Source organism: Glandiceps talaboti, chromosome 2 (assembly GCF_964340395.1).
Source record: "Glandiceps talaboti chromosome 2, keGlaTala1.1, whole genome shotgun sequence".
In the NCBI taxonomy this organism is placed as follows: domain Eukaryota; kingdom Metazoa; phylum Hemichordata; class Enteropneusta; family Spengelidae; genus Glandiceps; species Glandiceps talaboti.
In genome coordinates this window covers 6,324,073-6,341,635 of record NC_135550.1, presented here as the reverse complement: position 1 = coordinate 6,341,635, position 17,563 = coordinate 6,324,073, and the positions used below count along the sequence as shown (strand labels likewise).

The following is a 17,563-nucleotide window of genomic DNA, read 5'->3' as shown; positions in this document are numbered from 1 at the left end:
TATCAGACACTGCACATGTCTGATAGGATTTTGGATACATTGTACCATGGTGCCAACAAGTCTGGAAAATTATAACATTGTAGCAATATTGAGAAGACGTCTTTCTTGACTGATCACTTTTCAAAACAATCTGGACCAGCTGTCCTTGACGTACTTATTCTATCAAGAAAACATACCTGGAATGACCAGTGACTCATTGAATATTGTTCATCAATAGTAAATTACAGCATGATTTTTCAGGTTTTGGGTGTTTGAATCAACTGCAAATTTTACAACAGTCATTTTATTTGAAAATACTACTAGGAAAATATAAACAAATCATACTGGGAGAAAAATAGTTGGTGTGGATGAGGAAGGAAAGAAAATATATTGACATCGTGGAAAAGGAAATACTTTTTATATTGATAGCTTATGAAAGTGCTGAAAACATTATTTTAACAACTACTTTTTACAAGTGAACAAAAAATTGTATACTATGCTGTAGTAAGAATATTAATTAGGCCATGAAAATTAATATTATTTAGGACACCTGTTTATTGTGGAGAGAACTTTTCAGTACCCACAGAAACTTTCAAAGTGACATTTTTTGATAATAAACAAAAGAAAAACCAATCAATCACAACAGTGCATTTGTATGCCACACAAAAATACCCCAGTATTTGGAATGGGCAAGCACTTTTTGATTTGGGCAAGTACTTTTTGTTTTTTACTTGCCCAGTGGACAAGCGAATTTTTTTCATTATTTCGACCCCTGCATAGGGTATATTCATAGCCTATAAAGTTTAAAAATATAAAACATGTCAACATATATGCACGCAGCACTCAACTTGGGTAACATAAACTTTCTGTTTTATGTTTAAGTATGATAATATATTTATTGTGTTATATTTAGCGTGGTCTGCTTCGACTTCGATGATCTCTCATCACATCGCATTTGACAAAGATTGTATACTTGCGTGTTTTTCGAGGCCTACTAGTTTGTAATACCTGTAAGAACGGAGTGTTCCGAATAACGGTATTCTAATTTGACAATTGTATTTACGGCAAAATAGGCCTATATACTATGTAAGAGGCGCCAATACATTGTAAGCCTACGTGCCAATAAACACCGACCCACACATTTTAATAGAAGCGACACAATATTCTGATCCAAATTCCGAAATTTTACGTTCACTGATTTTAGATATTTTATAGTCAGTCTGTAAATAAGATACGTCGCAGCTTACAGACTGACATTTAGTGATGATTTCTTGATATATTGTATATATAGTGCGTGTAGGCCTAGTTTGGCATTTTGACTTTCAAATGACACAAATTGAATTTATGATGCGAGAATGATTGTTTATACTAAAGGTACACACACGTACACACACACACACACACACACACACACACACACACACACACACACACACACACACTATTCAGTTTCATTTGAACATATAGAATAAACAGTAAAGTGTCTCTGGCTAAAACGTTAGTATGATCGATTGGGCCTACTGCTTACGGTGTATTTCATGTACAGTACATATGACTGCACAAGATATGTCTTCGCTGGAAAGCATGGTGTTAAATGATGTACAGGCAGACCAGAATATAAATCATACCAAATGAAATGAAACCAGCATTTATTAGTTGTAACTGAAACTATAATTCACCATTTTGATGTTCCGTTAGGTGCTCAGCTCAGTTTCTTCTCTCTCATTTCATGTATTTAAATGTTGTCTTGTTTGTTTGTTTGTTTTGTTTTTCTTTTCTTTTCACTTTTTAAGAGCAAAATTCTGTGTCTGTGAAATTATACGATGATCTAGGATACCAAGGAACAGGTGAAGCTAACGAAGCTGCTCGTACTCAGTTTTTCAATGGGAGGGGATTTTCTTGTATTGGTCAGTCGGACGGGAAAAACATATATACGTACAGATAGTATTTCAGCGGCAAAAGTTGTAAGGGGGAGAATGAAAAGGTATCTATATCCGCAATGCGGACATTTTTGAGCATTTAAATTTAGAAATCAGGGTGGAATTTGATAAGAATTTAAACCTGCACTAGCTGCAATTTGGATATTTTCTTTCATCAATTAAGCTTAACCAAATATATATTCACTAAAAAATTGATCAGTTACTTATGTAAAAATATATTGTATCTGTTCATTAGTTGTCAATTAGCAAGTTTTAAATGTTGAACGAAAGCTTGGATTTGTATCTGTACTGGTTTGTATCTGTACATTAACTAGGATGATAGGGAGAGGACAGTGAGGGATACGTCGATATACGGAGAGAGAGAGAGAGAGAGAGAGAGAGAGAGAGAGAGAGAGAGAGAGAGAGAGAGAGAGAGAGAGAGAGAGAGAGAGAGAGAGAGTGAGAGTGAGTGAGTGAGTGAGTGAGTGAGTGAGTGAGTGAGTGAGTGAGTGAGTGAGTGAGTGAGTGAGTGAGTGAATGAGAGGGAGGGAAGGGAGGGGGAGAGAGAGAGAGAGAGAGGGAGAGAGAGAGAGAGAGAGAGTGAGTGAGTGAGTGAGTGAGAGGGAGGGGGAGGGAGGGAGAGAGAGTGAGAGGGAGGGAGGGAGGGAGGGAGGGAGAGAGAGAGAGAGAGAGAGAGAGAGAGAGAGAGAGAGAGAGAGAGAGAGAGAGAGAGAGAGAGAGAGAGAGAGAGAGAGAGAGAGAGAGAGAGAGAGAGAGAGAGAGAGAGAGAGAGAGATGGATCCAGTTGGAAGACATGTCGTGAAATGTTGTTACGGGAGGACATGTGCATGTACTGATTAGCTTTCACTTTCCTCTTTCATTGTCAAAAAAGCTACAAACTATGTTCACATAGTTCATTCACCCTTTTTTTTCACTTTTCGAATGAGTTTGGAATTAACTCACTGGCTGAACCGGGAGGAAGAAAGTATATGGTTCTCGTGTACCGTTACTTTCCAAACAAAGGATAGACTAACAGCTACATGCATACATATTGTTCTTCGTAGTATGTCTATTGAAACATCATAACACGTTCTACGTATGTATGTCAAAAAATTTTGAGCAGTCACGACTAGTTAATTCAATGTAATTGGGAACGAAAGTGTGTCAGAACCCAATTAATATTACTGCTTTTTCTATATATTCACGGGTGATTAGCCAAGCATTGCATTATGGCGAATAATTAAAGTAATTTACCACGGTGTAAAAGTACCTACATCAGACCTAAATGTAATTAAATACAGACCAATGGAAAACTAACACCCTGACCGATTACACATCGTTAGGTTATGTCTACGATATATAGATGATTGTTCTGTGGTCAGGTCACACTTTACAGCACTGGATAACTGTCATACACAAAATAGCTCCACGGGCTCTATCATCGCTGTTCAGTTCATTCAAGTAGGCATATCAGTAGCTATTCACAGAACATCTATTATTCTCCCGACATCATTCAGTCAGCGCACGGATCTCTCTTTCATCATTGCCGACTCCTGTTTTTTTAAAACACTACAGTAACTGTAACATAACAACTCTGAAATGGCGACACAGGCGGATTTCTGTGGTACCTGGAAACTGGTGAAAAGTGACAATTTTGAAGAGTATATGAAAGGGATGGGCGTTGGCTTGGCGATGAGAAAGGCTGCAAATTTGCTGAGCCCAACGTGTAAGGTCACTCAAAATGGCGACGAATTTACTATCGAAATGCAGATACCTTTCAATACTCATGTTCAAAAATTTAAGCTCGGAGAGCCATTCGAAGATATGTCTCCCACTGGCGCGAAAAGGAACGTGATAGCGAGTTTTGAAGATGGGAAGCTTGTCTTCAAGGACGAAGAAGATAAAGACGTCCCTCACACCATCACAAGAGAAATCGTGAATGGTGAAATGATCATGACGTGTGCTATTGGTGATACCGTCTGCAAACGTATTTACAAACGCAGCTCATGAGTCGTATATATAAATGTAGCTTACAGCGATGTCATTGGATTTTCCACGTACATTGCATGCTCTGTCGTCACCGTTTCCGGTTTCGTCTGTCAACTTTCATCACATTTCTGAAACTTCAACCGTTCCAAGACAAGGATGCTACTATTATAGCAAGATTGTAGTCGTTTCACTCAATGGCACTATACCATGTATACTGACAGGAGAAGATGCGACGCTGATGTAAAGTTTCTCAACTTGTTCTGAGATATCGATGTGTTGCTTGAACACCATTTGTTGAAATGAATAGCGCGAGCGGAGATTGTAATATGTGCTGGTCTTACCATTTTACAATGCAGCGTCAAAATTAACTGCCTTACAACCTCTCATGAATCCAACCCAAATACACATTGCATCCATTTTAAGGGCGCTTATTGTCGTCTAAGGTTTATGAATATGATACGAAATCTTGTGTAAAAACATTTTATGATATAGTAGGCCTACATTTTATATGAGTATCCATATTGGATTACATAACGTTGCTTGTAATGTCTGAAGTGCTAACTTCAACACTGACCGACATTTTCATTTCTCTTTACGAGGAGTATTTGTATCGTGTGCACTACTATAGTACTATCAAGTCACAGCCATACACATAGATTCACACGTAAGCCAACAAAACTAACAATAGATTTAATATATAGCTGAAAAAAGTAGGCCGCGGTGACAAGCAGTAACCTCATGTGGCATCAAATATGAATTATTCGCGTGAATAGAAAGTCTGTTTACATTTCTCTAAAAATCATCATCACGACTTCTAACTATGATACTACAGTCAATGATATAATTCCGAGGCATCGAAAGGTAATACTTGCTATAAAGTCAAGCGCTGCATGAATACCTATAACTATTTCGAATTTGACATGAGTAATATAGGGGACCATCGGGACAAACTTGGTCCCTAGTCATTCATATTTATTATAATCATATTGTGTCTGTTCGGAAGATAGCACATCGTTTTATTTGCGTTCAGTTGAGTGTTTGTGACAATTTCATACTTGACATTTCATTCATAACTAAAACTGCTTGATGTCCATACGTGACCAAATATTACCATTAAGTATTCTAAATAAGTGATTTAATGTAAACGTTTTTTGTTGTCTGCATCTTTTCTCTTTTAAATATAAACATATTAAGATCTCAATGCCAATCTCTTGTCATTTAATATTTTGAATTTTTTTCTTGTGTGTGAGACATACATGATTGCACACACACGCACACACACACACACACACATACATACATACATACATACATACATACATACACACACACTCACACACATACATACATACATACATACATACATACATACATACATACATACATACATACATACATACATACATACATGCATGCATGCAGGCAGGCAGGCAGACAGACAGACAGACAGACAGACAGAGACAGACAGGCAGGCAGGCGAATGAACAGAAGTGAAGGAGAGAGAGACAAAGAATGAGTGATACAGACGAAGCCTGGCACACAAATAGGCCTACAGAAATTAATGCTGATCCAACGGAAACATTATTAGTTTTGTAACAGTGTAATACATTTCGAACATGTACACATGTAACCATGGCAACGTAATAAATCGTTTGCAATGGTATTAGAATCCCGGTAAAAGAGTGGGGAACTCGAGTAAGATTCACATATTATCCTTCATGTCATATCATAATTTTCGTAGGGGAGCATGAAAACTAACTTTGGCGCCAAAATGTTTTTCACAAAGCACACTTGGAATGAATGGAGAGCACAGAGGTGGCATATTCTCCTTACCATCCCTAGGCCTAACTAAACCACTTAGGAACTAAGATTGAGCGAGTGAAAGAACACTGATGATCACATTTGACCACTGCTTCTTCTTTCTAGATCGCTCTAAGCCCTTTATGTAAATGTTCATTTGAATAACTATAACTATAATAAAACGGTGTCTATTGTCACGTCATCCTTCTTCAGCATGACATGTCTCTGGAGAGTCAGTCAGCCATAATCACATTCATCATAAGTCGTTCATCATTGGTGTGTAATAACGATCAAACTGTCAATATACTTGACATCTCGTACTTAGCACGACGTGGGGTTAATATATGACATGAGTGAACGTTACACGTGACATTTTTGATGGTCTGAAAAAAATAAAGAAATAATGAGTGAATAAAAGATGATATTCCGTATTGATGATATAATTCATTTGTTCAGTGTTTCAGACTTTCTTGCCCATGTACACACAAAACATTCTTTGCATTTGCTTCAAATTCCACGCATCCATGATTTACATAGACCGGTCCATTGGAAAACTAAAGTAGTCAACGAGAGGTTAACTGTAATTATGCATTATTTGGAGTAAAATTTAAACAACCAAATTCGGGCTATTAGTCTAACTGTGTATTAAAGCTGCACTAGCTGAAGCTGGAATGTTTTTATGTTTTTTTAAAAATACTTTGTTATACGTTCAATAACTTATTCGTATTTGATAATGTACGCCGTGAAAAATATTGAATAACCTGTGGGTAAACGGTTTTTGTACTTGTAGCTGTATACATGACATTAAATCACTTTTTTGTCCGCACCCAAAAATCAGCGCGCCCTCAACGGCGATCACGATTTCAACCAGTTTTTGTACTGCTAATGGATAATATCGACCAATGAATTTGTTTCAATGAAATTGTTGTCTGATCGAAAACTCATACTCTAGTTATAACTATAATTTGAACGTGGTGACAGATTCAAACCGAGGTTTCGCTAAAGATTTAAACTTTAGTTCCACTACACTACCTACAGATAATATTGACCACTAATTAACAGATGCAGTTTGTTTTCATGAGTAAGTGACCAATTTTAGTGAAAATGTCTTTGGTTATTTGATGAACAAAACATATTTCAGTTGCAGCCAGTACAGATTTAAACTATCATCAAGTTTTTGTTACAGCTAGAAGACGGACTATGTCAAGTAATGTACGATATTAGGATGGTAAATCAAATAATAGTACATATGTATGTAATTCGTAAACAACCAAGAGTTCAAATTGCATTTTGAACCTGAGATTAACGTTTCACCCGACAGGGTTTTATTTGTCAAATTTCATGTCTGTATGTTGGCTTGCAAGAACTAATTATTACTAAATACTGAACACATACAGTTATCAAGGCAATATTTCAAACCGATAGCTGCGCAGTTGTCGAGGCAATATTTCAGGCCAACGTCGATTGACAATGGCTGACATCTGATGATTTCAGGCCGGAGACTGCGTAAAATCGAATTAGCAAATTTAAAAGGTTTAAAATAAGAATTTGGTAAAAAAAAATACTAGTAAATAAAATAAAATAAGCTCTCTGTTCATTCCCTGTTGTCCATTTGTTATTTCAGAACTCACCATCCGTGTCAAATCAGCGGGGGTCACGCATATTGTTTATCCTGTCTCGTAGCACATCAAGCATAGACAGTGTCTATGCATCAAGTAATGGCAAATGCGTCTTGAATATTTTATGAAGGTGTAATACAATGGAACACTCCGAAGTAAAGTCTCGTTGATAACGGTATTACAGCGATATTATAGATGTTTAACTTAATAGTAGAAAAAAATACTTTCTATTCCTTGTACCTTTAGGTTTTTAAACAAAATCATACATATTCAAATCGCATTGTTGAAAATTCCCAAGGTCTTATTTAATCTACAACATTGTGTTTTGTTGCGCTTGAATTTGTCACCTGTTTGTTACGTAATAAGTCGTTGAAATTATCACATGGTCTGACAACGTGAAGATCGAAAGTACTACGTAACGATATTGCTACCTCTGTTTCTTCCTACTGTCATCACGGTCATCAACGTTTCTATCTCTGCCTCTAATCTTACCTTTACGAAATGCTAGCAAACAACAACAACAAACCGTATGTTTGCACTCTGAGTGCAGAGTTGCAGGCCAAAGCCGAGAAAGAATTGAACGAAAACCCCTCAACACGTCGTGACAGCATCCAGGCGCTCCGTTCATTGACGAATACTAGGCCAGATATAAGATTTAGAAGAGATGATGCCTTTTTATTACGGTTTCTTAGAGCAAAGAAATTTGACTTGAAGAAAGCATTTCATCAGCTGTGTCGTTACTATGAAGTGAGACGGGACTATCGCCAGGTGTTCGATGATCTACGTCCGTCACAATTGAAACACGTATGGGAAGGTGGTATGGATGCTTGTCTACCAGGCCGAGACAGCGAGGGGAGACGAGTTTTGGTATTCAGGCCAGGTAAGAGGACAACAATAATTATCAAAATACAAACAGCAAAACTACTATCTTTCGATGACTGTCGTATTTTTGCTGCATACTGTCCAGATCATAATGTTTCAATATGTGTGTCATGTGGCTCAGTATGCAAACCTATTGCTGGTGTAGATCCTTACATTTCAGACTAGGAGTAGATCAATAAAAAATGATGTAATATGAAAATGAAACAAGTCACAGTGTCGACGTTATACTGGCATAACACTTGAATTTAAGTCGAAGTGGTTTAGGATGATGATCGACACAGGTCCACTCTATATTGTGTGAGATGCGACGTTTTGTGTCGCCCTTGAATATCACTTGAAAGAGGAAACTCGATGTTTCATTGCAGTCTAGTACCGTACGTACCACATCAGAGATACTGAAATGTTTTGTAACGTACGGAGCTGTAATTCATGATTGCAACAACTACATCATCCCCATCTCTTATATAATACACACACATTCACATTTTGCAAACCAGGTCACGTTGATCGGTTGTTAGGGGCAACGTGGTATTAGGTAAACAATACATTTGATGATTCGAATTGGTAACATTCTTCCTCTTTCTATTTTAAGAGTCGAGGTACATGACACTTGTGCAAAGTTTGAGTTCTTATTGTTTGACATTGTCGATATCCGGGTACGCTTGTTTGCAGCTACAGTGTACCAACTCTCTCTGAATGTGTTTTGAATTGTCTCATGTTAAAGTTGATTTCTTGCTTACTAGGTTATGCAGTTGGTTTGAAGCCCTCTTGTTTTTTTGTTTATAGAAACACGTTGGAAGTAAAGTTAACCAGCACTTTTATGTTATCCCCGGTGATTTTCTTATATATTGTATTCAGTAGTGTTTGAAGTTCACCAAAATAAATCAATAATAACATGAATACAATTAAATGCTTATTAAAGTTTACGACATTTAGAAGAAAAACCGCAGTTCGTGCAATACTTCAACTACAATGTTCCGATCTTGGGGAGCCTCGGGTTCCTTTGTAGGCGCGCTTTGTAGGTGCCGGTAAATGACCTTTCCACGTGACGTGGTTGGCCACCCAGGCCACTGTAGGGGTTAGGTCTCAGTACTACATCCATGGTCTCGGATACCCTTCACACTGTGTATCTTTATTTTCTTCGTAGGGAAATGGAACCCGGATAAATGCCCGTCCGTAGATTCGCTGCGTGCAGCTGTTATCACCACGGAGCGTGTATTGGAGGAAGAAGAAACACAAATCAACGGTGTTGTAATCATGGGTGATTTCGCTGAGTACAGTATGAAACAAGCAGTACATATTGGCCCAACGTTTGCCCGTATGAATACATCAATTCTACAGGTAATCCATGACACTCGCTCCGAGTTCCTTGGCTAATTCGATGAATGTACATTACTTGGTAATTTGTTCCATTCAACACTGGCTGTATAAACAAAACTATTTTGATAAAACCGAGCGCCGCCTGGAATAAAAATAGAATAGGGACTGGATCTAGTTCTGTATACATAACTATTAAAAACAAACGGATAGATATTTCGGGGCCAATCCTGTACTAACTCTATGTACATGACTGAGATTTATAATTACATGAACCCCTGTGACCGACAGTGAGCCATCCAAATTCTTTGAAATGAGCTGGTTCAAGCTGGTGGCATATCATATCCGAGACAAATCGTATAACCTTATTTCGAGAAGTTTGAAGTGCTTGTTTGCTTTTCATAGTTATGGCAATTTTGCATCGAGTCTGTATAGTACGCCGTAACGGGGCGCCCTCATGCACCGGTGAGGGCGAAGCAACTCGACGTATATTAGCATTGTCTACCCAGTCGTGTTGGAGTTCAATATTTTTTAAAATCTCAAATCACATTTTCTTTATAACCAATTTGTTGTGTTATAAAACACCCCACCAAATTGCCAAGTAATTTGGACAATTTCGAGGTCCCCACACCTTGTATCAGAGTCTATATGGCGTGATCATTTTGTTTTGAGCAATTTCCCGACTAGACAATCTGGAGTAATGTTCCCAGAAAATACCAAGGCAATCGGTCAGGCAGTCTTGACTATTTCGCTTTCCTCACTAGCTTAGGCTTAACTAAATTGTCCAACAGTATCTTGAGATGAAGCAGCTATACACAAAATCTGTCGAGGCCACCTCCCGTGTACGGTACCGATGTGCCCTCATCGGTTCACAAGACTAACACGATACTTCTATATTTGCTACACTTGAGCTCTATAATCTTTTTTATGTACTTTAAATGTAGAATGCCATGCCGATGCGAATCAAGGGGTTTCATTTTATTAACACACCTGCCATATTTCAAGCGGGCATGGCACTTTGGAGACCACTGATGAGTGAAAAGATGAGACAGAGGGTAAGTATCAACTCTTAATCGATAACCCGACGATTATAAGTTTATTATCCGCCGTTAATCGGCATAAATAGTCTGATATCTGTATCGGCCGATGGGGCACTTCAACTTGGAAATGAGTTTCTATATAATTTGAAAATATCAAACGGTACCTCTATGAAGTACAAGTACATGCATTCTATGTGCAATGATTTAGTTAGTCCACAGATAACTAACACCCTGTGGTTAGTCATAAGTAACCGAAACCATATACAGTCTAGGCCTTCACACTGGTCCGGTGCAAATAGCGCAAACAACGTAACTTTGTACTATAGAGTTCATGTGTCTACGTATAGAAATGCTCTGATACTATTTGTGGTCTTTATAGGCACATTTTGTTACTGTAACATTTAAACATATACAGATCGGTAAGATTTGGTGGCTGGCTGTCCGTAAACTACAGACCTCTTTACGGTACCGTCCAGAACGTACCAACATCGCAAACCACAGACCTCTTTACGGCACCGTCCAGAACGTATCCACATTTCGTTGCTTCAGCAGAAATATATGCTCTGACTTTTGAGTATGTTCCAGCCCTGATAATTCTATATACATTGCTGAAATCATACATACAGTAAACTCTGCGTACTCGCAGCTTAAACGACTCTGATTTCCAAAGCGGTGCGTCAAGAATTTACGCAATGATAAGTTTAAATCGTTCTTATTTTGAAATATAGATGCACGTTCATGGGGACGATTTTGGAACACTTCACACGCAGATGCCATCGTCAATGTTACCCACTGACTTTGGGGGAAATCAAGCCTCTTTCGATACCAGAGCCGTAGAGTGGATGGAAGAACTACTGGAGTGGGAAAATGAATGTATTTACAACAATGACGAGTTTGGACCAGTCAAAAAAGAGACTGCACTTGGTACTGCAGCAGGTGGTGCAGATCCAAACATGGGTCTTGTCGGTAGCTTCAAAAAATTGGACGTCTAGAGGCAGCACAACTAGTACTGTCAGGTGATTAAGAGCAACATCAAGAATCTATACACTCCTAAGTAAAAAAAAATATAATAACTATTGAAAAAAGCAAGTGACATTTTCATCGTTGCGATGTTAAAAATACCAACTACATTGTCATAACTATGTACATGACGTACGTAGTAGCTACACATGTACAGGAACCGAAAGCGGATTCGTAACATCCCCGAGCTAGTCGTACTGTGACAGCGCCCTCAGTGGCAACGTTTTCTGATCAAGAGTTTATTCGTCCGAACAGCTTTCACTTTATACTATTAATCGTCAATACAACTAAAAACTGTGTCAACATAGTCCATGAAGTATTTTTGGATTTTTGGATTGGATTCAGAAAATCGATTCTTTGGCTGCACCTGGTTAATATATTTTGTAGTGCAACGTGACCGTAGTTCAAGTGTGACCCTTTGTTGCACAGTTATAAGTGAATCGAACCTTGTTATCTAATTACGTTCACAGTAGGCCTATGTAATGTACCAACGTCGTAAAAAACCACAGGCCTCTTTACGACATCGTCCTTCTTATTCATTAACTTCAGTAGAAGTATATGTGCACTGGCTTGCTAGAATGTATATGTACATACACATACATGTAGTTCAATCTGTTTTTGTTCAACATATGATCACGTGGTGAGGAATTAGGGATGACGGGTTTAGCTAGGGTCGATGATCGATGTTGACCTGCCAATTACAACTATGAACTCTTTTCTTCCTCCTTCCACCAGAAATGTTGATATACAATAACTATTTGTACACGTGGAACCCACGTTAGTCTACCTGTAAGTTTGAAGGACTAACGCTACCACATTATTTCCGCTATCCTAAATGATATTTTGATTTAGTTCTTTTTTAAAATAAATTTTCGCTTGTCCATCTCACAAAAAATCCCAATGTCAGAAATAGGTGTTAGTCCTTCAAGTCTTCACGTAAAAAGATATATCAAAACTAAATTTAAGTATTTTTTGATAGTTTTCGTCAACGCATAATCATATTTTCAAGGAGATACAATTTTAACAATAATACATGTACCATCCTTTGAGCAAAGTAAAAACCAGCAACACTCAACACCTCATACAACGAAACAAAGCAATTCAGCTTATTTGAAGACTGTGCGGCATGGACTGTCTTCACTTTATTCACCACAGCGCCATCTAGTGGTGAACAATAATCATCGTCAGTTTGTCTTGGGGAAGGTGACGTTGTCGAAACATAGACATGAACGAAAGTAACCTGGTTGGGTATCACAGAACATTACTATATTATTGAAGTTCCAACCTTATGAACCTGTTTACTGAGATTAGAAACGTGTTCAACTTTATTTCTGAAGAGAAATCATTATTTTTAATTTTCACGATTGTCATTTCTTGTGTTATTATTAAACCAGACTGAAGTTATGATGTATGCCTACGATACAGCAATTTTGTTAGCAGATAAGTCTTTTTGGAATATTGAGAGAGTGCTAGCAAGGGAATAGCTCATGTGAAGACGTTCCTAGATCACAATAAGCTTATCTTGAACGCACAAAAAAGACGAAATCAGCTGTTTTGGCTCCTCTCAAACATCGTCGTAAACCACAGTACGGCCTCTTTTACGGCACCGTCCAAGACGCACCTCCAAGAAGTTAGAAGTGTTACCCTCAACTGCACTGTCTATGATTCTAGTAGCCAGGGATCTCATTGAACTGGTTTGGATATATTAAATATATAAGGTTCTGGTTGGACTTAGTGTGGATGCCAATGTGGTCTCTATTAATTAGAAGAACAGTTAATTAAAAAAATGATTTAGAGAAGAAGAAAAAAACAACACCAGCTTTGCAAATTATTACATTATATTATTACAAGACACCTTGTAGGGAAAATATTTGTAAAAAATAAACAAAAAAATAAAAAGTAAACAAAAATAAATAAATATTGTAAACAAATACAAAGGCCTTTTTCAAACCCCTTTGAAAATATACCAGTAGCGTAGGCTAGATTACTCTTCAGGCTAGATAAAAACGTCAACTAGCAATTTTAATGTACAAATCTATCATCACGTGTGGTGGTCTTTGCTTTCTTACCACTATGTTTAAATTATCAAATTCTCCCCACAGCCACAACACTAGGTTTGCCAATAATGATTACTAGACACATAACTAAAGTTAAGACTGAATATGGCAAGCGAGCATTCTCGTTTGAAAAAGTTGTTTTATGGATTCATATACTAGTAGGGCTATATACCGAAATGAGTCGCCATTCGTGTACACAGACTTGAAGGACACACGAGAACAATGTATGAAAACAACAATAATATGATAACAATAACTCGGATATAATGACATTGTAGCATAAAGAAGTCTAAAGTCTACAATGGTTATACATCAAAGGGAAGTGTGGAAGGAAACGTTGTAGTCTTCACGCCCAAGTAATTACCTTAATATAATTTTTTTCTAGTGGTCTGAGGTAAACACCATTGACGACGTCGGAGTCTCTATCTCGCCAACGTCTGACAATACCAACTAATAGTCATGTTCATGTACATACATGCCACACTCTTCCGGCTATACTACAATGGTAGCAATATTGTCTAGTTGATTGAAAACGCAAGTGAACCCGCCAGGTAACATTTTAATCACGTGTTTTAATCGACACAAATTGCTAAAATTGAATTTTGACAGTAAACTTACGAATTTGTGAATGAATAAAACTCTTACGTGTATTGTCCGATCTATAGGTCTCTTACTAACTTTTTCTAAAAGGAATATAATGGGATCGATTGAAAAAACAATGGGGGGGGGGGGGCAATTGCTCAAAATATATATATTAGCTGATTTTATTACCAAAACATTTCACTACATGTATGCTCAGCCAATAATAAGTGTTGTCTACATAATACATACATGTTAAGGCTCAGACCACACATACAAAAAATCTTTTTGGGGTTAAGGTTACTGTGTAACTTGTCCGGACAAGTTGATTAATGAGATATTCAAAACTTTTGAAGTTTAAGGTAAGTCGGCCAAGAAAATTTGCTCGTATATTGCATATCTAAAACCTATGAACTCTGCTAAGACCCACAGTGACAATTAGAAGCCGAATGACAGTTTTCGTCCATCACCGACCCCACTAGTAATGCTCCTCGGAAAACTTAATGAAACATGTATAATGATAAGACATACTTGACTATATATGAATATAACTACTTTTGGGTTAAAAAACAGTCAGTTTAAATTTGGGGAAAGAGTAAAACGTAACTTTTCGTCTGACGGACACTATTATAATTCCTTAAAAGTTCTTTTGCTCTGAGGAGATGAAGACATTCAACCGGTGTAGACTGAAGAGGAGAAAGATGTTGATATATTACATGTAAGATGGTTTATCAACATGTCACATAAAAGTAGGGTTGTCTGCCAAGTGTATTCAAACAATCAGCTCGCGATCGTTCAATAAGGCACTCGACCGAATCCCCGATCATTGGCAAACTTGGGGCTAAAGTGCATTTGCATGATACTGGTAACTCCGTTTCATTGCTGATATTCTCGTCGTGCGTATGTCATGAAATGGACAATGACGATACATTACACCTCGGACCATCAAGCTTAAACAATGTATGTGATCTGAGATTATACTATACACATACAATATACACTGGTTGTCCTGTGTGGCATATGCAGTGAAAGATGTAATATTGCTTTCTTTTAATATGAATGTAATACATTTAAAAGTGTTAGCTGAAGGGCATCGTGGTTTCGAGTACGTGGACCAACATTTCGAAGAGTTTGCTATTTCAATCAAATACACGTACGAAGGGTGGGTGGACACAATAGAATTGAGTACGTACACGTGCAAACGGCATAACTACGACAAGATCGATATCCTATACTTACTAAGTATACTTAGAAACTTCGAAACAATAGAGCTGAGATATTTGGCGCCAACTGTTTGACATCCGACAGTACTCCTTGACACGGGCCTGTTGATTCAGAAGCCAGGATAGTGTCATCCATCCCTGTTGATGGATGTTAGTTTGTCCTGTCAGCATTTAAATAAATGATCATTGCAATGTTGACATAGCCTTATTTCGAACTCAGTTGCCTCTCTGAAGTGCAGTGTTCTAATGTCGAGAGACTACAGGAGACAAGTTACAGGTAAGTGATGGCATTTGTACTATGTATCTTTTATATTTGAGGTGCTTTTTAGACCCCTTTACATGTTTACGGTTTTGTCATTTGTTATCTTTCAAACTATCATTTTGACTGTTTTTCGCACAGTTTCCTTCCTTCGATCATAGCGGAAAGTTAACGAAGAGGAAAAACTATATTCAGTGGGCATTGTGTTCCTGATCATAGCAAACATAAAAATACCATTAAGTTTACAGTCTGTCTGTCTGTCTGTCTGTCTGTCTGACTGTCTGTCTGTCTGTCTGTCTGTCTGTCAGGCTGGTTGGCTCTCTCTCTCTCTCTCTCTCTCTCTCTCTCTCTCTCTCTCTCTCTCTCTCTCTCTCTCTCTCTCTCTCTCTCTCTCTCTCTCTCTCTCTCTCTCTCTCTCTCTCTCTCTCTCTCTCGCTCCACTTTAGTTCTTCCGATGCTATAACAACTTCACATCGGTATGACAATGACAACAACAATTAGGAAGCCTTCAGTAATTACAAGTGGGGAGGGTCGGGGAATGGGGGAGGGGGCTCATATTTACAAAACCCTTCATGATCAATTTTTACCTTGACTCGCTGTACTGTATTATGAAGCTGTGATTTTGGCACCTCCCCGCGCTCCCACATATTCTACAGTTGCCGGATCCCACGATCACTGCCACCACTGTATCAGAAAATGTCTGTGAAATCGCTGCTGACAACCATGCAATGAATGAATTGTTAGTTGTGGCGGTGGTGGTGGGAGGGGAGGTCAGTCTAACTCATAGAAATGATAGTTAGTTGTGGTATGGCTCTGTGTCAGTTCTGACACTGGATTTAACAGGACACGTTTCAAGAAAAAATGTCTTATATTATCATAGACGAAACTGGTGAGGAGACAGATAATGAGGAGAATGTGATGTTCAACTTGGTCCAGATAATCATGTCAGTAGTAAGCTCATCTAATCTTTGGAAGTTCTGACCCTCATCTCTGCTAATTACATGTAACTACAAACACATGCATCGCCTTAACACAAATTCATTGAGGGAAACAACCAATACTTTCAAAATTATCACTCGAGCACTTCATAAGTTAAGTTCAAACAACATATTGCAACATGTTATAATGCATTCTGTTTTGTGTCATAATGTCATATTGGTCTGTGACCTATCAAAAAAATATCACTGTGATGCCGGATCAAGTCCTTCCCATTTCCCTTTTAACGCCCCACAGTATTTTAACCCAATGTTTTTTTATTTAAATAATTGAAACGGAGAGGGTCGTGTTTTCGAGAAAGGAAATTGGGGGAGGGTTACTTTTTAGAAAACCGGACCAGGGGTAACATTTTATGCAACAGACGGGGCCAGGCTTGACTTCCACAGGCGCCCCTTTTCGCATGATCTCAGACTACTACACAAAATAGTTTTCTGTAGCTGGCTCCCCCCTCCATTCAGGGTGACCTCTGTAGTATTATGTACACGTTTGAAAAGCAAGTTTCCTGGTACGAAATATCAAATACCTACAAACTGACATTCTTTTTTTTTTAAATCTGGAAAATACGCATCAGGACGTTTTCCTCAATTTATTTCATATTTACTATTCAATATGATGCTATCCCACAGTACATGAAACGCTTTCTTGACGCAAAACTTTGGTTCCTTATTTTTCTGAGATCAGCTCAATACGCAACATGGACTGTCGACAGTCGTTCGTGCCTTTTTTGCTACGTTTTACATGTTTTACTAAAGTCGTCCCCTCGCTCCGATCCGGAGCAATACTAACGCGTACTGATCAGCGCAGCGAGTGCAATGCCATGCCGGAGGCACTCACGACGTTCGTGCCATCGGTAATCTTCGGCAATCGTGGTTCCTATGCAGTAC

The 17,563-nt window shown here is 38.2% G+C and overlaps 1 protein-coding gene and 1 pseudogene across 1 annotated transcript; both read left to right on the top strand.

Moving 5' to 3' along the window:
• The first annotated feature begins 3,301 nt into the window (after window positions 1-3,301).
• Window positions 3,302-4,969, top strand: LOC144453369 (myelin P2 protein pseudogene; annotated as a pseudogene).
• A 2,838-nt stretch (window positions 4,970-7,807) lies between these two features.
• On the top strand, window positions 7,808-11,537 carry LOC144453693 (alpha-tocopherol transfer protein-like). Its single transcript, XM_078145024.1, has 4 exons — window positions 7,808-8,186; window positions 9,336-9,529; window positions 10,450-10,560; window positions 11,274-11,537. The coding sequence occupies exons 1-4, from the start codon at window positions 7,808-7,810 to the stop codon at window positions 11,535-11,537; spliced, it is 948 nt and encodes a 315-aa protein (XP_078001150.1).
• Window positions 11,538-17,563: the final 6,026 nt, after the last annotated feature.

Bases quoted from the DNA above. Each gene is read 5' to 3' on its own strand.
- LOC144453693 (XM_078145024.1), top strand. From the start codon at position 7,808: ATGCTAGCAAACAACAACAACAAACCGTATGTTTGCACTCTGAGTGCA. The intron at 8,187-9,335 runs GTAAGAGGACAA...TTTTCTTCGTAG, and splicing joins AGTTTTGGTATTCAGGCCAG to GGAAATGGAACCCGGATAAA. The intron at 9,530-10,449 runs GTAATCCATGAC...CTTTAAATGTAG, and splicing joins TGAATACATCAATTCTACAG to AATGCCATGCCGATGCGAAT.